This window comes from Colletotrichum abscissum (assembly GCF_030869225.1).
Source record: "Colletotrichum abscissum strain IMI 504890 chromosome Unknown Scaffold_33.1, whole genome shotgun sequence".
NCBI lineage: Eukaryota > Fungi > Ascomycota > Sordariomycetes > Glomerellales > Glomerellaceae > Colletotrichum > Colletotrichum abscissum.
In genome coordinates, this window is record NW_026850243.1 from 14,758 (window position 1) to 35,343 (window position 20,586).

Genomic DNA, 20,586 nt, shown 5'->3' on the forward strand with positions numbered 1-20,586 from the left:
GATCTTGTAGTGTGGATTAGCTTCCCGTGCGTACACTCTTGCTCTACTCTTTGATCGGACGGACCATGTTTGAGAGGAATAATTACCTCCTCTAAGCCTTGACGTAATGAACTATCCATAGTCAGACAGACGTGTCAGGAAGCCAGAAGTGATTAGCCTTGAGAGAGCGAACTCGTCTTGCCACTAAGCGAACCGAGTCGCCCGCAGAAAAGATGGAATACATAGGCACCTCAGCCCTGGGGCTGATAACTACTGCCCCTTGATACTGACGCGATGAGACGCAAAACTGAAGGACCCGGGTCCTCCCCCCGTGCCGGCCGTAAAGAAACTTCGCGACTAAATATTCCCTATTGCCTGTCCGATCTTTTACGCACTCTATCCTCACTTCACAATTATCGCCCTGCTATCCTGCCTTAATGTCTTCTACAGAGAACTCTGATGAAGATGTGGACGGTATCTCGGGCTCATCGCACACGAGCGTTGATACTCCTCGATTACCCAATGAGTTTCTGAAAGCTAGTGAGGATGACCTCAATCTTTCTAAACTTTTTAAAGCTCTCCGAGATGGTAATTCACACACTAAACACGACTTGGAACTCCCTTGGATCATCGTCTGTGGCAGCCAGTCCGCAGGCAAGAGCTCTGTGTTAAGAGCTATTACGAAGATCCCCTTTAAGGTCGGTAATGAGATGTGCACGCGGTTCGTCACCAAGATCATAACTCAACTATCTGAAATTACGGATAAGCTAAGAAAAAGTTAACTTCGGGCTGAGATTGAGCGAGTGGATGATAACGATAATTAACATTTATTATACTTAACCCCTGTTGTTGAGGAATGGGATGGCTAGGATTTCGACGTTGACTTTGAACGGAGGCTTAACGAAATTATGGATAATGCCTCTAAAGACATCCTTGCGGCTGTTCCCGAGGAGCAATACGGGAGATATCGTATTTCTAGCGAGATTCTTAATATTACGCTATCGATGCCTGGTATTAAGAACCTGGCTATCGTTGACCTTCCGGGTCTGATCGGCGACGACGATGATACGGGGGCCAAGGAACAGATTGAATCTATTACTAGGATGTTTATTAGGCGTCACGACTCGCTTGTTGTTACGGTTATTCCAGCCGCCTCCGACGCTGGCGGGGTGGATACGGCGGCACGGACACTGCGTGACCCAGCCGAGAAGAACTTCTACGATCGCTCCGTCTGCGTCATTACTAAGCCCGATGTTGCGAATCTACACGTGGCCACTGAGCAGGCGAAAGCTTGGAAGAATGCTTTGAGTGACTAAGATCGAGGTACTTCATAGTATAAGGGCCGGTTCCACGTGTTGATGAACTGGTCCGAGCAGGGAGTCCCCGACTCCCAAAAGGAGACCGCATGGTTCGAGAATCCGAACAACCCTTGGAGCGAAGTGCCCTATAAGAGACGTGGTGCTGAGCAATTGGCTCTATATCTTGGTACATGGCAGCAGCAAAAGTGGCGCCAGAACCTACCACGATATAGCAACGAACTACGCAGACTGCTCGATCACACTTTGCAATAGCAGAGTGGGCTCACCGCTGACGATTCATTGCAAACCCGTGTCGCAGCCTTTAGATACATGCACTCGACTTTACACAGCAAGATTGTCGAACACTTGTCAGATAACAACCGCTCGGTGAATCAGATCAAGGACGGTAAAGTTGGTCCTACGTTGCTACGGCCGGCAACTGCTCGCCAGGAACAGTTTTTTGTCGATGATTTGATACAGTATGCATTCCGAAATCGAAGCTTTATCTGCCCCGAGGAGTTCGGCCCCAGAGGTGCATCTGTACGCCCTCACGCACTTCACCGCGACGCCGCTCCCACTCCGCCAAAAGAATGGCTAAAATGGCCGGTAGATCAATGGACCACTGAGAAACAAGAGATTGATTTTTTCGTCCAAAAGCTAAAGGACCAAATGGGTCCCGAAGGTCAGGCTCAGGTCAATCATCGCTTTGTTGAGGACCTATATCGCTATATGTCGGTCAGATTCCATGATATTGCGGAGCACCATCGCCTGGTGATTATGAGTACAATCCGCCGCTACTTTGAAGAGACTATCCTGTACTTCCTCGAAAATCCGTATGGTGACACGATTCACAAGCCTTTTATCAACGCGGAAAAGTTGGCCCATAGATTTTACAGCTCTTACATTGATGGCGATGTGGTCAAACGCGGTTCGGAGGCCAAAGCAGAGCTCAAACGACTGGAGCTTGACCGCAAAGACATTATGCTCAGCATCGATGCTGAAGCCTACAAGGACAGAATTGGCTTCAGAAACCTTAAACGTTTTAAGGAGTTACACAGAGCCTCCATAGTTTTGGCTGCGACTGCATTGACAAGCCACGATCCTGAGCCAGCGGACCAGGAGAAACACGCCAGGGCAGCCGGAATGTTCGAGGAGAGGGATATTCTCGCCTCCAATGCGGAAGAAAATGCCTACGTCGCGTATAAGACTTACCAACGAGGGAGATACGTTTGGGGCCAGAACGTGATCTATTAGGTTTTTGAGAGACGCTTGATCCGCGATCTATAGAGAGCCGTCGATTTCACCGTGATAGATAAAGAAATTGAGGAGATTCTGGATGAGACTACGTAAGAGGACAAGAAGAGGAAGAATGAACTTGCTTTGAGAAGGAGATGGTTAGAGGAGCATTTGCGTATGATTGAGAAGTATGCTCCGGAGGTCAGGGGAGGCATCAAGGATGATCTCTATTTGTAATTCCTGGTTTTGATGCACTGAACTTTTGCAAATTAGTAGTGTTTCCATCAATCTCTGGTTCTTAACAGAAACGGTACTCTAGTCACATGTAATCAAAACTGTCTAACATCCTTTTTGCGATAGACTCACGCCGGATTCAATGGCATTTACTTGTCAATCTTGGTCTTTACTCGAGACACGATATGCGGAAACATGAATCACTTGTTTATTTTTTGGGAATCCACGGCTAGCTATCCAACACTAAGGTCTGCTAGCGGAAATTGGGGATTGGCGCTGGAAATCAGATGTCGTAATTAATGTGTTTGTGGGTCGTGGGAAATGAGCTGCAGTAGATCAAATCTTCCAAGGCAAAGGTGTATTAACACATCGTGATTTATAGCTTACTCTCAATTCTTTTGGAATACAGAGCCCGTCTGAGGCCAGGAACAGGTACTTCAAGAGCAGAATAATGTCGAGAATGTCATTGTGCCTCAATTAACATCTGCATATGAACGACTTCATCTCTTGGTTGGCAGGCAGCTCGCTGACGGGAGCCCCTCTTCAGTCCAAAAAAAGATTTTCCTTCGCCAGAAAGACAAAAATTGACGAGACGGCTGCTCTTCACGGATAGCCTATTCTTTCCAGTTCGTGATACGTGTTCATGGGTATTGGAGCGGCTGTCAGGCTTACCGATGCCCAAGAAGTTCACCTTCCGAAAGTTCCGAATCCGAGCATCGTCGAGGCTGTTACCCTTGAAGAAGGAGAAAGCATGATTGGGGTAAACCATGATCTCAGTGTTGACTCGCTGAAGACCACAGACAATTACGACACATCTAACTTCACCATCAACTCTTGTCTTGCCTGAAAAGGTAGTCACATCTTGTTAGCCGCGAGTTTGATTGCCGTCACTTACGGACCCAGTTCGTAGAGACCTTGTCTGCCCCTGACAGAGCCAGCTCATCTGAATAAGTTTATTGTCGATAGGTTCTACATCACGGTCCATGGGATCGGGTACGGGTACTAGACATCAAAGCCTATGGTACCATCAAGCACCATCAACTTGAGGATATAGGTGTGTAACCATCGCCAAATGATGTTATACGCTGCGCCTCTGGATTTCGTGCTCCAGATTTGCATTTGAGCGTACACGCATTGAGTGACAGGCGTCTGCGGGCTCTTCTGGTACCACATGGCATTGGCAGGATCGTACTGAGCTCTTCGGACTCCGACAACTTTTCAGAAGTTTCCAATCTCTCCGGCCAAGCCAAATCTATCTCATCCAACGCAGCAAGCGCGGGTAACAAAGCTGAAGGAGACTTCGAGTTCTTGGATCCCGAGACCCATGTCGCCATGCTAAACATCGAGAGTCTTAGTTTCAGGGAGCTTTCTCTCCCTACCATTGGCCGCTGATAACCACAAGGTGTTCTCGAAATTAAGCCTGCGTCAGCTAAGCCCCAAGGCCTTGCGACTCATATACTGGTACATCAAGTACTTCCGTGATGGCATTACTAATAAAGACAGCAAAAGCGGACTTTTTGCGATTAAGTAACAGAGTCACTTATATGAACACATACCCACCTAGGTCAAGGCTGCCCGTACCGTGTGGTATGAAGCCAAGTGGGATAAGACCGCAAAGGCTGGCTGAAAATACCGCAACTGACTTTGTGGTTAGTACTGTATTTCATGCACTTGTTCCCCTCACCTAAAGAGTCTGTGAAGCCGCCGTGGCAACCGCTGGGAATAACCAGAGCGCTTTTAACTTCATGGAAAAAGACGGCTTGCTCACCGAGCTCCACGGGGAGCCTTGGGCTATGGTGACACATACAACCATATTCAGACAATGCTCGGGCAGACCAACCACTCGTTAAATGACCTGGCAGTCCTAGAAGTCAGCAAGCTCACACTTCCCAGATCCTACATGTAATTAGATTGTCATTTGACAGGTTTGTCTTCACCGACATCTCGGGCGCTCCTTTTAGGCAGGATATCTAAGGGTTTGGAGAGAAACGCAGAGAAGATGGACTTCCGTTTAAGGTACTCGACACATGCCGCCATCCCACGGCGCAGGAGCTCAGGTCCCATTTGTGCGACTAAATCAATGCCTCGATCGTATTCCACGCAACACCAATACTAAGGGAGACTTTGAAGGATGCCCAGACTTTACCGAAGCCTCGCTGTCGCTTGATTGTCATTGAAGTTGCACGCCAGGAACACACTCAAACCGTGTTCATTCCCAGTTTGTTTGTGAATTGATAGGCTTGTTACGACGAGGGCCAGGTATGAGAGCCCTTTGTATCTTGTGATCAGCGAAGTGTTGTCCTGGAAGAGACCGAACTTGTGGCTTCGACGGGCACACTATTGATCCCTATCGTATGAATATCCAGGACGGCGTCTTCCCCGCCCACGCCGTCAACGATCTCGTCTCGCGATTTGTTTCACCGCCAACTGCTCCGGTCAAGGTTTCATATGCTCCTATCGTCGTCATCAGAAATTCTTTTTCCAAGACGGTCGCGCTCGTGAATAGGCTTGTTCGCCATCTCCCTGGCGCGCAAGCTTTTAGCCATTACTTCCGTCATGGGTATCATGGCCTTGACTATCAACCTAGGTCCACGTTCGCTGTACTCTCTGAGATGAACAGAGTCAAATTTTCTGAATGGATAACAAACAGCTTGCCGCGTTGCAAACACTCCTCAACGCCGCATGTAAAATCCTATGGGTGATGAAAGACGTCTGGGTTGAGAACCCTTCGCTGAGTATGACTATTGATTTCCTCTGCACTTCCAGGATGGATTATTCCGATGATAAATTGTCAAAAGTGGATAATGAAGTATTATGCTAAGAATCACGTGACGTACGAAGAAGCTCAAGAAACGAAAGCGCTGAAATACTGTTGGTATCCCTATTACAGGGTAGTTGGTTCGAACCGTGGGTTGACGAAGAGATCAATTGAACTATATGAATTTCTGCGTAGGTGTAAAAAGGAGGTTCCAACCGTAGGTTGGGCTAGCTACGATAATCGTAAATAGGGCCCCCAATTGGCCCCTGCGCAGTTGGCCGTATGCCGCGGTCGAATTGGACTTCCAATCCGACAAATACACATTTAGGAAGGGGAAAGGTTCTCGTGACGCTTCCCGCTTCCCGTAATCTGATGATTAGCTACTCCAAGGTTTATAAAATGTGTGACTTCAAAACTCCGGTTACAGTCGGTCAAGATAGTGCCATCGATTGTTTGGCGACTTTCAATGCTAAACTTTGAGCCACGAGACGCAAGTACATTGCCCTGGCCGCTGTTGCCTGGCGGAGGGGTTCAATTCGGTTCATCTCAGCTATTGTAGCAACTTCACATTCACTCGGATCTGACGACTTGATAGCTGAGCTCGGCAGTCATAGTGATGTCAAAGCCTTGCTTCATAGTTGTACAGTCATTCCTGAGACCATCTCGAACCGCAATGGCATTGGATAGTACGCTTGTTGCCAATAAATCACATAGGAGGATACCATTGGCCCTCTCCAGCAAGTCCGCTGGTGGTGTTCTATGCGGAGGAAACTTGAATAAATGTACACGTAGGATTTAAGTCTTCTACCTATCCAGACCTCCTCCTCACATGCAACTTGGACTCAAGACTGACCAGCCACGCAGTAGAAGAAGAAGGCGGTGGCGGAAATCCCCTTTCGTTGGAACGTTGGAACACTTGAGCTTGTAGTCAGGCATGATTCCGTCAAGACCAGCTTCAAATCGTTCAAAGCAAAGTGGCCTATGCAGGCATGCGAGCTGTGGCCGGAACTTAGATGGTCAGCACTCGTAGAGACAAAGCACGACGCGTTCTCTGTGGCTGATACCCGGTCGCTATCCACCTCAATTATGTTCACGGAGCTATCACCTTGCCACTCTACCGTGTTCTCGCAGACCTACGATACCATTGAAAGTGAGTCATGGCTGCTACCTTGGCTCCTCAAGGTAGGAATGTCTCGTCGGCGAGAATCATATCTTCCGTGACCATACGGCCTCTCGCTACGGTGATGTTCGATCTGTCAATCTCATCGCTTCATGTTTGTTTCTGTCTGGCCTGCCGAAGAACAAAAAGGGGGGCAGGGGGCTTAGACCAATCACGCTTGCAGGCACTACACATAAACCCTAGTCCGGCAGGCTGTGCATCGGCTTCAGTTTGTAGAGTGAGGTCATTTCCTAGCCGTTTGCAGCAAGCCTCGGGACAGCTTCTTCTCTCAGAGGGTCAATTTACTCGGGGTGCTTGCACAAGTCGCTCAGAACATGCCCAGAAGTTCAGAACTCCCATGGAGCGACACGATCGGAATATTAAGCTGAACGTCAACAGGGCCCATTCTTTACCCTTGGAAACTTCATGGATCCATTCGACAGTATCGTTGAGTAGGCATCTTCGCCACACCCTGCTTGGCAAGTTCAATTTGCTTCATGCGCCTCTCGAGGATAGGGGTTGGGAGTGTCGCGGCGTGACTGTACTTCTGCCATAGCTTGATACACCTGAGGAGGAGCCAGAGCAAGATGAGGCTACCCGCGTAATTAAAACAGCAGTCTCTGAGCCAGGCAGAGGTTCACCGTATACCTAGTCTATCATGACGATCAGCCATTCGTCGTCATGAGCGGCCTCCTCGCCGAGAAACGCTCTAGCTAGGAGCATCGTGGCGATCCTACGCGTAGTAGTCAGCGCGTCAAACTTCGGCTATTCCACCTCTGCAGAAAATTTAGCATGTTGATAAGCGTATTGACCTCCAGAGTTGCCCGCACTCTTGGAGTTTGAGTTCGAAATGCTTGCCGTCGTCATCGCCCGATTGTTTGGCCAAGGCATTGCGACTCTATTCCTGCAGAGCCTCTGTAAACCTGCCTATATGTGTCTGAAGTGTTTAAAACCCTTTCGCTGTTGTTACATATCAGCACGACTTCATGTTGGAGTCACTACTACTACTCGTTTAGATCATGGTTCATTGCTTAGCGGAGCACGAGAAAGAACACCTTGTGGTTTCCGTGCCCCGTCGGCTCCAGCAGATCGCCGAAGTCGGGAATGTCAATGGGAACGTACCTCTCAGAACTTTGGAAGAGCTGAGGCGGTCATCGGACTTCAAAGAATCAATCAAGTGGAGATGCAGGATTACGTGATGCCCGACTTGGCTGATAAGCTGGGATGTTTTTCCTTTGTCTCGCGTAACATTTGCGTTAATGATCCACGCTGATAGGCATGTAAATATGATGGAACGTCACATACCTCTGAGAAAGCATCTTTGACTGTTTCCATTGCGTTGATCGGAGTCCGGTCTATAGCCTCCTCGTTAGATTACTCGTCGGGCGTCTTGTTCGTAATCGGGATGTGCCTTAGCCTTCATTGCACTGCTAAATGCAGTAGATAGACGCTCACCAAGAGGCTGATCAATACCGCGGGCTTTAGAGCTCGCAAGACGACGAAGACGGTGTTGACGAGCATGACGAGGCTGGTGTGTCGATAGTAACCCGATTCCCGGCAGCAATGGGTGTGCAGTTCAAACAGTGGCCATCAAGAGATGCGAGTCGTCACCTCGACATATATGACCCACCGGGCATGTTCCTCCAAATGTGTTGTCAGTTCAGGATCTGGAGTTTCGTCCGAAACCATCCTTCTTGTGCCAGGATCGCCGAAAACTTTGGCCTTGGAACTTGGCAGACTTCATGTTGCCAACTACGCTTTTGACTGCTTGACCTGTGTAACAGGTGACAGAAAGCTCCAAGATACATTCTGCGTTTCTAAATAAGACCAGAAAGCGCCGGAATGCCAGCACCGAAGGCAGCGAACATGGTTCCATGCGACCAGACCACACAGGTGAGCGCCCGCCCAAGAAGCCCAATCGCTTGTCGGGTGTTGATATTCTAAAGCCTTTCAGAAAATAAGCTTGTGAACATAACAATTGACTGGGACGGATCACTTGCTATCAGCGGCGATCCGACCAGGATACCTGGCCCGGTTTCCCGTGTCATGCATTCGCCCTTGAGCCGGTGCCAAAACGGCCGCCTGAACAGCCTCAGAGCGCTATATGCTGCTGGTGAGATAGATTGTCGGCCATCCGACTGCCTCTGATAACAAAGAAGACGAAAAGCCACAGGAATCACGCTGATCGAGCCCAGAAACAAAGAGACGCGGTCTTTCGGCATCTTATTTCATCACAGCCGATCTATGAACCTCCCACGTCTTTCTCTGACGCATAAGGCAGGCAGACGGACGAACTCTCGGTCCAGCGGCCTTTTTCAACGATCCATTCTAACTCTCACCAAGACTCGGACATTAACTACCAAAAAAATCTTCAACGATACTGTTTTGGCCCCCGAAGTGGTGAGCCACACTCATGTGGGCGGAGGATCTTGAGATCGACCCATTATTGTTTGCGAGTTCCTACCCAACAACTTTGAAAACCCCAAAAATGGATGACCTTACGAAGATGGGCGACATGCAATGCCGCATCCGTTACAACTTTTAGAGTCTCCTCCTGCTCGTACACATACACTCGCGGTGAGGCAGAGCACATGGCTGCGTTCAGAGGTGGTCAGGATGTCGCAAACCTGGGGCTTGCGTTGTTTCTCATCGACTTCATCATCGAACCGCTGATCTGGGGCCATACGTCAGAGTTTTTTGGCCGCAGAAACCTCATGATCGATACACTTGGCCTTTCAAACACCTTTAACCTCAGCGCGGCCCAATCCAGCGGCGTTCTCGCTGTCATGATTTCTCAGCTCCTGAGCACCTTTGGGTCCTCGCCAATGAGCGAACTCCAGCTGCGCACCTGTTGATTCGTTCTCTGCTGCAGGGAAAGAGATGCAAGTCGCCTCTTTTGCGGCCGGCACTTTCATGAGATGCTTCCTCGGCCCAACTCTCGGTGGATTCGCTGACAAGTATGGAGGTTGGCGCTGGGTACGAGAGTCAGGGCCATCATCTCCAGTATCCTCTAGAATCTGGGCACTGGCCTCATCCCAGAGACGTACGTCCCGTGATCCTCGAACGACGAGCTCAGGCGCTCGAGATGGCGGGGGGTCAGGTCTTACGAACCCGGCTGCAGACGAGCGGCTCGCGGCCAAATCTGACAGTCGATCAGTATTAATCTTTTGCGTCCTTGGGCCCTCATCTTCCGCAGATTCATTGTCACGATTGTCTCCATATACATGACACTCGTATGCGGCGTGCTCTACATGATATTTGGCGCGTTTCTTATCGTCGACCAACCGAATCGCGGATTGAGCCCGAGTGGGGCGGTCTTGCACTTCTCGGCATTGCTGTCGGCATCGTCACGGTCCTCAGGCTTATAAGACTAAACGCCCGGCATAAAGGAATCGAGAAAAGGGCCTTGACACCGAACGATCTGGTAGCGGTTCCGGAAGGCCATCTTCCACCGGGTATCTTCATCGCCAGCGTCACAGTGCCAGCCAGTCTTTTCTGATTCGCATAGATCAACGGAGCCGCCGCGCTCGAGAATGGCTGAGATGCTTGATTTGGAAAACCTTTTGTCGGCACCACCCCGTGGCACGTCAAGGAAGCTCAATGTCGGATGCATCGGCACAATGAATTTGGCGAGCGAGATCGAACTCTAGGAATGCAGACGTATGAAGAGGTCGCCATGGTCCATCAGATTTGAATTGAATGCCGCATCTTGACATCGCCCAGCCTCGACGTAAGTATGGAATCTTGCCGGTGGCCTTGAGTGAAACCCGGATTTGACTGATGGAGCCATTCTGGCTCCTTATGCTCTCTGCGTGGTGCATCTAGCGCTGTAGACACACTGAGTCCCGTTTCGCTGACCTCATGGTCCACCAGCTCAGCATTGTCCAGCCCGCCGATGCAGCAGAGGTTCTGCTGATGGCGTCAGTGGCATGACTTGCGCCGTGCGAGCAAGGTCCGCACCTCGCCCAGCACGATCTTGGGGAAGTCTTCGTGGCCGCAGCTCTGGGGTCACACGGCTGTCCAGGTGCCCGTGTCTAACGCCGGATTCTGAGAATAGGTAGAGGAGACATGGTCGTCGTCCCCCGTGATCAATGCTGCCGAGAAATGTAACGAAGCGGGAGATCGAGCACGGCAGTGGGGTCGCTGGGAGTGTAGTAACAAAAATGAGCAAATTTCTCAATGAGATTCCGACATAACCTAATGTATTCAGCCAGCACAGGTACCTTGCATTGAGATATTGCTGCAATGAGTCCGTGCTGCGACCTGCTCATGACTTCAGCCGCCACATTCCTGCTCTGGCGTGCAGTGAAGTCAACATCGGTAATGTTCCTCAAACTTGCTGAAAAGCAGAATCGTGTCACACAGGGCCTACTGAAGGTGGTTCTCGCGCATGCGCTATTTACTCAAAGCCTCACAATTCGCTTATTGAGCTGGGGTCTGCTTTAAGCGCCATAGCTCGCTCGAGCACTGGCTCTTTGGAGCGATCGGTGACTCGGACGTCGTCTTGATGCCAGGCGAGGCAACGTCTGCCCATTTAACTGCCTCCTCCCTTATCATTTCCGGACCTGGCGGGGTTCTTTTCTTTTCTTTTTCAATGGCTTTGCCGAATGACATTGTCATCTTTCAAGCTACGATGGCTAGAGGGGCGAGCTTTAGAAAAGTGGCTCAACTTATCGGGTCTCACTGGCATGGGCTGGGCCTGTGAACAGAATGAACTCGAGTGACATTCTCAAGACTGCCCTGTATTGATTCTAGGATGGCCACCTTGTACGGCGCATACTAGTGGGATGGTAAAGAAAACTTTGGCATCTGGGGTATTATACTGACCTTCAACAAGGGGAGACTGAAGTTTGCAAACTGGCTGCCACGACAAACCTATACCATGTTTTGCTACTTGGGTTCGCAATCACGATCGATACTTTTAAACTGTGTTCTCAAGCTTCTGACATTGAAAGCCCGGGCAGTGAAAGTTGGCTAATGACTATTTCCCCATTATCAAGCCTTGACAAGCCATTGCTTAAGCACCGAACCACTCCAGACGCTTTGCTTTAATCATACATCATTACCATCTAACGCGTCGTACTAACCTCATCAAATTCCGCTTCCATCCTTCCCTCGTGTGGTCAAGGCATTTCTAACAATGGCCATGGCCCATTTCATTATAAACGATGCAGATGCCGTTGTCTATCGTCGTATGTAGCCATATCCACCGATGAATGGATTTCGATCAAATGTTCCTGCGCATAATTCCCATTGCCTCGGCCTCATCCCTGCTCGCGTCGACCAATTGTACATGGTTGGCATGCCACTGCTTCTGTATTCTGTGGCACAGATTTGTAGCACGCCTTGCCGTTAGCCACCAGACGACACATTTTGTCCAGAGACTCCACTCCAAGGACTGGGTTGGGGCCTGGGCGCTTGACTGAGTATGATCGGGAAACTCATTGATAGCCGTGCCAATGGCAGATCCCATCATCCGAAGAGCCACTTGCTGCTGGGCGGAAAGGTATCTGTTCTGGGTTCCAGAACATTTCGTAAGGAGATCAGCCATCTGACCCCTCATTTGTGTCACAACAGAGAGCGTCCGCCCGGCAGTGGCCGCTCTGGTTGCCTCGTCTATCGCTGTAGCATGCCAATGGTGCATATCGACGAGGCCTGCGGTACAGCAGATTGCTGAAGCCTGGATGAGCTCGGATTGCAGTTGTAGACTGGCGATTCGATTGTCATCAAAGCCTCTAATGGCTCTTAAATGACGGCATTTGTCCCATAATCGCCGTTGGAAGTTAATGACGTTGATGTCCGACCCTAGTAGATCGTTGTGTGGCCCCGGTTGTGATCGTCGAAGAGGGCGGAAGGCAAGAAGGGCCGCTGGAGGACTGGCGAGGGTAGATGTCAGTAGCATCTTTTTGTACCTTTGCCGCAAGACGGGCACGTCGACTTGGTCTTCGAGGCCTGGCGGAGGAAATGTCGTGGCCGGCGCAATCCTCATGGCAAACGCCACGGTAAAGACGCCACAATCGATGTTGTTGCCTTGTTGGGCGCACCGGATCTAGATCAAGTCAAGTCAGCGCGACAAGGCCCCTAGTAAGACGTTGGGAGTCGGGGCCTGGGCGCCCGAGGTTTTCTGTACGAACCTTCTCAACTCTTGTGGGACCGGGAGGGCCACGGATTCGCGCCACCATTGGGATCACTGTGTTGAATCCCTGCTTGTTTGGAAGATTCAGCGAGTCAAGCTCCGCAATGGAGTCTGAACCTCTCAAGTGGATAAAGAGCCGCCAATGATTGCTTTGCCGGTGGAAGCATGGCATGACAAGGATGTTCGTTTCACGCAAGGCCAACAGTCGCATCTGTAGACCCGGGGACGGTTTGAAGGGGCTAGTGAGCTGGAGACTGTCAATGACGCCAACGCTGTCACATGCGAGAGTTCCAATTAGGACATTGATGACGGCGTCGTTCAGCATGTGACCATCGTCTAGACAATGCAGGCCCGCGATCAGAGTGTCCAAAGAGGCCTGCTGAGACTTTGGATGGACGCGGGATTCGGCCGAACCTCGTTGCACGCCATTTGACCTTTCGCCATTCACCGAATCGCCCTGCGGTGGCTTAGCCTCCTTCGTGGGTACCTTGAGCATGTTTGCCACAATGGCCGCTTTGGAGCTCTCTGGCCCGGGTCCTGGCTCTGGCTGTGTATCCCGAGACGTTGGTGTCTGATGGGCGCTGCGTGTCTTTGATTCCTCGTCTCTAGCTGGCCCTATAGCGTGAGGCGACGGTTTCTGGTGAATACTGCCTGTCTGTACCATCTTATCTCCAGCCTCTGGTACTGGCGATAGTCGCGGACGTTTGATTCGGTGTTGGCTGCGGGATTGGACTGTCTCAGGGAGACTGAATTCTTCCTCGACGACTCCCCAGCTCGGTGATCCCTAGACTTTGAGCCGGTTTGCGTCGCCACTGTCGACAGCCAAGTCCTCTCCCCGGCTCTCACTGAATGTTTGCTCGTGTAGTGGGTCCCATTGCTTTCGTTTTGCGGGTGGAAGGTGTTGGTTCTGGGGCGAGTCCGGTGGAAGGAGATCGCTCATTTCGGACAGGCCTTGGTCCTCGAACCACGACCCCGCTCTTCGTCCAGATTCAGGCGAGTTGACTGGCGAGGACCGCCCGCTGCCAGCAAATGAGAATGACTCGTCCTCATTTACAGACTGGTTTGATCCGACAATGGTGTCGGCATTGTCGACAAGCGTGTGTTTGTGGGTTTCAGAAGCCGCCGGCAACGTCTCGCGGGGTGGTTGGCGTAGATTGACCATACTTCCTTTGACGATGTCGTCAGCACACCCGTCCTGGGATGGGTGACGAGCGCCGGGGGGAGGTCCAGGTCGGGCAACGGTGAGCTTCTTTGTCTTGGCAACACCCGGGTTGACTACGGTAGACATGCTGGGTCAGCAAACTGATGCGGGAGCGAGGTGCGCACCAGAAACGACAGGTCGGTAGGACTCACGAGATTCCCTCATGCGCCGTAATAAGGTGATGTCGGCGACCTGGCGCAGTCCCTTGGGGTTGTTGAGCACCTTGGCCTGCTCGTCGTAGAGGAGTTGGAGCAGGTCAGGGAGGCGGAGGTCTGGGCGGACAGAGAGGCAGTCCTGGATATGTCCGATGGCTGTCCGGCTCAAGCATATGTCGCGCCCGAGAAATTCAACAAGGACATGCGGCTGAGTTTCCAGCCCAACAGCAAGACTTTGCAGGCGATTCTTCACGTTGTCAGCCGTGGGGATTCGTTCAATTGTCGATCGATGGAGAAGTCTGCAGAGGGCTTCTACGAGATAAGGTGTGATGTTAGCGAGTGCGAAGATTCGAAAGTCGATAGACGATGTCGAGGATGTTGCCGTTGCACCACAGTAGGAGGTTTTGAAGCGCCCGTAGAGTGAGAGAAGTTGTTGATCGGAGGACTCGCATTTCGCCTCAAAGAGGTTCAGTTCCTCTAGATATTTAGCCGCGGATGGGGACAACATAACGAGAGTGACGCGGTACAAGGTACGTGGGATGAGACGGGCGTGTTGCCGCCACGTGGTGTTCAGGATTGGGGGTGATGTCCGGCCGAAAGCGAGTAGGTACGTACTTGAACGTGTTGGTGGAAAAAGGTCATGTGATTGGGAAGTTTTGCCAAAAACACCCAAAAGATTGGGAGAGTTTGGAACGTGTCTGTGTTTGGCGGAAGGTGGCTGGCTGGCCACTCAGACCATCCGCTCCTTCTGCTCCTGCCAACCACTTAGCGCCACCCCGGTTGCTGAGTCGGGGCAGCTGGGGCACCACTCACTGTTGCTTTGATGTCGTTTGGCGCCTTCAAGGCCGCCCTGGGGGCGGGCAATGGCCAAAGAAACAAAAGCGCCCACGATGAACCGCGTAATGACACAATGGGCCCGGGATCTCTGGCTGATTGGTTGCGAGAAAGGCGTACCGCAAAGCTGGGGGATGACTGGTGCTGGGAAATCCCGAGGATGCGGGTATTTTCGTGATTTGAACGAGTCGAGGATGAACGAGTCCAAGTCAAACGACCCCAAATGGAATAGTTGACATGTCAATAGGTGAAGGCTGAACTGGTGGAAATCGAACGAACGGGACTGACTGTATGCGGATTGACGGAATGGAGATTGAGAAATGAGGTTGTGAGGTGGATGACTTTGTGAGGTGTGTGGCATTGGAAGGTGAACGCGATTCGGAGGTTGGCAAGACGTGAATGTGGCGACAGATGCCTTTCGCATGAGAGAGGGGTAATGTGCAGGTACCTTCCTTAGATGTTTCCTTACGTACCTGATCATGTCGGAGGAAGGTACGGATGATCGAAGGGATACCGGGTCCTCGGTTAAGGTAAATGGGAAAGAACCTCACTCCCGTCTCAAGTTACCCAGGAGAGTAAGGCAGTTGCTGACCATACGCCTGCCCATTTAGAAAAGCCTCCAAGATGTCTTGCTTCGCTCGCACAACTCTCGCTACTTTATTGACAGCTAGAACGAAAGGAAGTAGACGCAGTGCTTCCGTGTCTCTCTCGTCGGGCGAGCAACTTCCTCTCCAACATATTTTGACGGCGGGGCACTACGGAGTACTTGCTTTTGTCTCTCGGCATAAGGTACCTCTAGGCTTTTCATTAGCGCCATTTGCCTGTTCCACCCAACTTACCTTACCCACCTCACCTCACCTTACCCAGCGATTACCTCAGCTTTTCACTTGATGCCTCTGTGGGCCAAAGCTTGTGCCGACCACTGCATTGGCGCACACATGCTTGGAAATGAGTTCTGTCTCACAGATGGCATCGAGCTCTTGAACCCGCCCCAGCTGCACCACACCGTACTGAGCAGCTGAATCAGCTGGGCGTCATAACGAGCACCTCCCAATATCAACAACTCACTGACACTTCGCAGGCATTGCCGCATGTGCTTGTAGAAGTAGTGAGACGGTTGTCGATGAGCTCGAGCAAATATTTTCCCATGTCGAACAAGGCACAGCTCAGAATTCACACTTCCGACGAGTGGACTTGAAGTTCGGCTGGCAGTCATTCCTAGAAGGAAGGAACGGATTCTGGGGTGCTTGCATTTATTTTTTCCGGCGCGCCAGCACCTGCCATTTGGCACCAGCACCTCCACTCCCATTCGGGGTCAGCACCTTCCATTCTTATGCCGCCCCACTACCAAACGGATAAACCACGGACCTTTTAGACGCATGTCACCATCCTGTACAAAATACCTTGCCTTAGTAACCTTGTAACCGGGCCATTCGCCTACACACTCCTGCCCGTTGTTACGTCATCACCACCAACTCACAACGGTACGTCCTGCCACCAACAGGCGCCCGGGCGCTCACACACACTCCGACCTCTCGGAGTGTACTCCGGTCGCGTGTCTCAACCTCGCGTCCTCAACCTGGCCCTTTTTTGACTCAGTCCTTCATTTTCGACGACGTTCTCAAGTAAATGGCGCCTAACCCACAAACAACATCCGATTCGACACTATTGCCTTTACCATCACAACAACTACCGCTTCCAGAGGACTCAAGAGCTGCAGCCACACCCTCCCAATCAGGCCCCCACGCAAACGACAATCTCGACGCGGGAATTGGACGCGCCGTAGCGAAACTCAACCGAATCGCCGTTCTGTCCAAGCAAAGCATCCTTGACGCCTGGAATCAACTTCTTCTCGCCTATTCATCCAAGATCAAACGAATTGCCACGCTACCCGCTCGTCTTGAGGCCGAACCGTTCCCCCGGTGGCTAAGGCGTGCCATCCCCCAATCCACGTTAAGCCTGGTCCTAGCATCTGTTTACCAGGACCACTGGGAAGTCCAAGTCAAGTCCAAGCGAAACGAGGTGGCGTACCGCCTCAAGGCGGTTACCCATCTGCATCTCGATTCACACTGGGATCTTTACCTTTTTTTCGGCCCTGCTGCTGTCGCTTCTCGTGCGTGCTGGCTGAAGCTTCCCCCACACATTGACGGCCACGGTCTATTTCATCGACTCGTGTCCATCCGCGGTCTCGGCCCAAGCTACCTCGACCAGTGGTTTTCAGCCCGGGAATTCACGTCCGCGAAGAAACTTGGTGAGTTTCTCTGCCTCGCTCTCCCCCGCCCTGTTGTTCTTACACTAACAACTCTTCTGCGACTTGTCTAGGCCCTGCAGGTGCCACCACTCCCTCAGCAATTCCCGCCGACACATCCTCACGCAACATGGAGAAAGCCACTGCGGCATCGTCGCGAGACCGATCGCGATCAAATAGGCGAAATACGACTCTACCTAGTAGAGGTGGACTGTCGGAGTCGGGCTCAAGCAACAATCCTCAAGACAAGCCAGATTCTACCGGTATGCCCAACCACGAGATCGATGACAGCGGTATTGGCGACATTGACGTCTCGGAAACGGATTTGGGGGAGGGTTCGGGTGCCGGTTTGAACCCCGATGTGTCTCGCCCCAGTGCTGCTGCGGAATCTGCCCACTCCACCCAGAATGCCCTCTGCGAAATAAGTCGTCAAGCCCAACAAACGGTATCGTCACACGAGGGTCTTGAGAATGCAGGTGCAAGCGCAGACATTTTGCAGTGTGTTTTGGACGACATCAAGGATGAAGGCCGTTTCCGGAAAATCCGGACACGGATTGACGCCGATGCCAAGTACGCGACCGACGCGGGTATGGACAAGACAGAATCAGAGAGCAGCATCATCCAGCTGCGCGAGAAGACCCTCGCTCGTCTATGCGCCATCGAGGAGCAGACTGACGGCTGCGTTGACAATGAGGAGGACTAGAACTCTGCCTCACAGGCTCAAGCCGACGCTATTGCGTTACAGTCGCATATCGATCAACAGCTGGCGAGTTCCGTTCGCCGAAAGAGAATGGCTGAGAGGGCGCTCCAGGCAGATAATGCAAAGAGGCCCCGAGTTTTAGCGGCTGCCAAAAAGGCACTTGAGGCCATACGGGAGCTGGAGGAGGCTGTGGACGAGGCTCTGCCTCCAGTTTTTGAGCAGGGCAACCGCCCCTTATAAGAAGCACCATTGAAAGTTTGGGGAGAAAGACCACTTGAAAGGTTCTCGATAACAAGACTCCACGCCGCGACTCATAAAGTAGGCTCGCGAGTATGGCATTCCAGGATGAGGTTCAGGTTCGGGCCAGCAGGCACAAGTTTTGGCCGCTGATTGTTGGAGGATGGTATTCGCTGGTCGAACCAGATAGCGCCTCCCTTGGTGTGCTCATAATGGCACGAAAGATTTAATGAACAACACTTCTTATTGGGCGAAAATTGAGTATTCCATACGTCTACACTGTTGGTGCCTCGAACGATGCTGTCTGGTCATGAACATGCCATGACTACCTTGTGGGCCTTGATGTACATAGACCTTTGGCTCCGTGGTATCTTATGAACAAACCAACCACATCCCACCACTCAAGAAACCTGATAGGACCACCATGATGCGTAAACTTCTTTCGTGATGGCTTAGACGATCTCCACAATCCGCACCGATGCCCTTATTGTAACTGACCATTCAACAACTCCCAGCATGCGTTCCAGACAGGATGGTCTGTCGAGTCAGTGGAGTCGTTGCTTGTTCGGCGGTTCTGGGAGGCCCACTGTATTGAAAAAGGACTGTGATGGGCAAAGGACAGCCACCATTGGGACCACTTGCATGCCCTTGGACTACTATATTCCTTGGAAAGAAGAACAGCATTACGAGATGTCTTGATCGCGGATCTTTGAGTTGCCACTGATGGCGCCTTGGGAAATGGGATCACCGCCTGAGCCGTCTGTTCCCACCAAATTAGTAGTTTGTAGCGCGGTCGGATTGGCGAGCGACAGACTCTTCGAGGATGAGCTGGGGTGATTACTTAACGGGCATCATCCAACAAGCCGGGCGACCTCTGATATTGTAAGGGTGCCGCGACTGAGTGTGCCACGAGTGAGGAAGAGAATGCAATTACATCAGCGCTGGAAAGCCATCACGAGATGCTCGGCGATCTGTTCACGTGAAGGCAGACTCGAGGTACTCGTGCCCTTCCGAGATGTGATTGTCAAGTCTTCAGAGAACCTCAAGTAAACTGTACGGAGCTTCAAGGTCGCATATGATCTGGCATGGAGGGGATAATATGGTACGAGTCCCGGCTGGCTAGAACTTGAATCTCCACTGCCGGATCATTTCTGATCCTGATCAGCTCCATATAGGAACCCTCATGTCTTGATGTGTGTCCGTGAGATGGGCTCGTCAAGTTCAACCAAGACATTAGCTGGTCCTGTCCCAGGCCGCTCGCGTGTGTGAATGAGTTACGAGGCCATCCACTCCTCCCAAATCTTAGCCCCATTCTGTGAAAGGCCCTCTACAATTAGCGCCGGCTCTCCATGTTGCTTTCAAATTGTTTTCATGGGCTTTGCGGCTCGTGATAGGCCGTCTAGGATCCACGCATATTCGCGATCCAGGGCGGCTTTGAGACCATGTGCCTGAGTTGGCGATGGACCTGTCAGTATCACGTGGCACAAGTTATTTGCTCCTCATAGGAGATTCTCCAACTCTTGATACTCCTCCGCTTACCTGCCACCCGCATCCACAGCTGCCTCGGCTTTCCTCCCCGGTGCTTCGTTACATTTTTCGTCATCTCGAATCTGGCGTAGTTGTTTCGTCGCCCAGTCGACCAGTGAGCATGTCTCGTTGTCTACATTGCACAACTTTGGGCCCTTGTGCCAGTCCCTCCGCCCATCATGTTCAGCATCGCGGCTCGTTAGTCAGCTTGCGTTCGCGAAGCTGTGGCGCTAGCTTCTGCAGCTGGTGGTATGCTGCAGCCAATGGCGCAGGCAAGGGTTACGACCAACGCAGCATCGACTAGTCCTAGACGCCGCCGAAGCTGGTGGAGAATGTAGACCGTAGTGTGCATTTCGTGTGAGTCAGGACGGCCGGAGGCAATTTCGTTCGTCAGCTGCGATAGTACCGCCTCCTCCAGCCAAACCACTCGCCATGCCGTCTACCCACCTCCTATCCAGCCTCATTATCGACTCGGCAGTATCAACGGTGTTCTGGACCACCAAGACTCCTTTCGTGGGGGCGCTGGCTGTCTTGTCGACCGTGGCGGGCGTTTCTGACCTACATGATATCTTGCCGGACTGCCCTAGCAAATGTTGCTGCTAGGGCAGTGCCAAACCGGAGTCCAAGCTGGGCCACGTTTTCAAACGCATGGGGCGGCGCTTTGCAGAGCGACAGCGAATTGAAGGAGGCGCAATGCCGGCATGGATAAACCAGAGAATGATGCTAACCACAATGATGGTGATGATGAGAATCGGCGTAGCGGCCACAAAGCAAAATCAGTTGTTGGTTCACACGTCAAAATCAGATGTTCCGGTCACGATGAGATCAATAGTGCTGTGTCGGTCTATTGCGCGTGGTGGAAGGAGGAAGTTTGTGGGCAGAGC

General features: G+C 51.6%; 4 protein-coding genes across 4 annotated transcripts; 2 read left to right on the top strand and 2 right to left on the bottom strand.

Moving 5' to 3' along the window:
• Positions 1-887: 887 nt before the first annotated feature.
• On the top strand, positions 888-2,531 carry CABS01_11726 (uncharacterized protein; the record flags this gene model as incomplete). The annotated part of the gene is made up of 2 exons (XM_060545080.1): positions 888-1,287; positions 1,597-2,531. 2 exons carry the CDS (start codon positions 888-890, stop codon positions 2,529-2,531), a joined length of 1,335 nt encoding a protein of 444 aa, XP_060397197.1.
• Positions 2,532-9,399: 6,868 nt separating this feature from the next.
• CABS01_11727 (uncharacterized protein) lies at positions 9,400-10,277 on the bottom strand (the record flags this gene model as incomplete). The annotated part of the gene is made up of 3 exons (XM_060545081.1): positions 9,400-9,806; positions 9,950-10,034; positions 10,083-10,277. 3 exons carry the CDS (start codon positions 10,275-10,277, stop codon positions 9,400-9,402), a joined length of 687 nt encoding a protein of 228 aa, XP_060397198.1.
• A 1,614-nt stretch (positions 10,278-11,891) lies between these two features.
• Positions 11,892-14,664, bottom strand: CABS01_11728 (uncharacterized protein; the record flags this gene model as incomplete). The annotated part of the gene is made up of 4 exons (XM_060545082.1): positions 11,892-12,713; positions 12,799-13,415; positions 13,647-14,075; positions 14,154-14,664. 4 exons carry the CDS (start codon positions 14,662-14,664, stop codon positions 11,892-11,894), a joined length of 2,379 nt encoding a protein of 792 aa, XP_060397199.1.
• Positions 14,665-16,619: 1,955 nt separating this feature from the next.
• CABS01_11729 (uncharacterized protein) lies at positions 16,620-17,941 on the top strand (the record flags this gene model as incomplete). The annotated part of the gene is made up of 2 exons (XM_060545083.1): positions 16,620-17,241; positions 17,313-17,941. 2 exons carry the CDS (start codon positions 16,620-16,622, stop codon positions 17,939-17,941), a joined length of 1,251 nt encoding a protein of 416 aa, XP_060397200.1.
• Between the last annotated feature and the right edge of the window lie 2,645 nt (positions 17,942-20,586).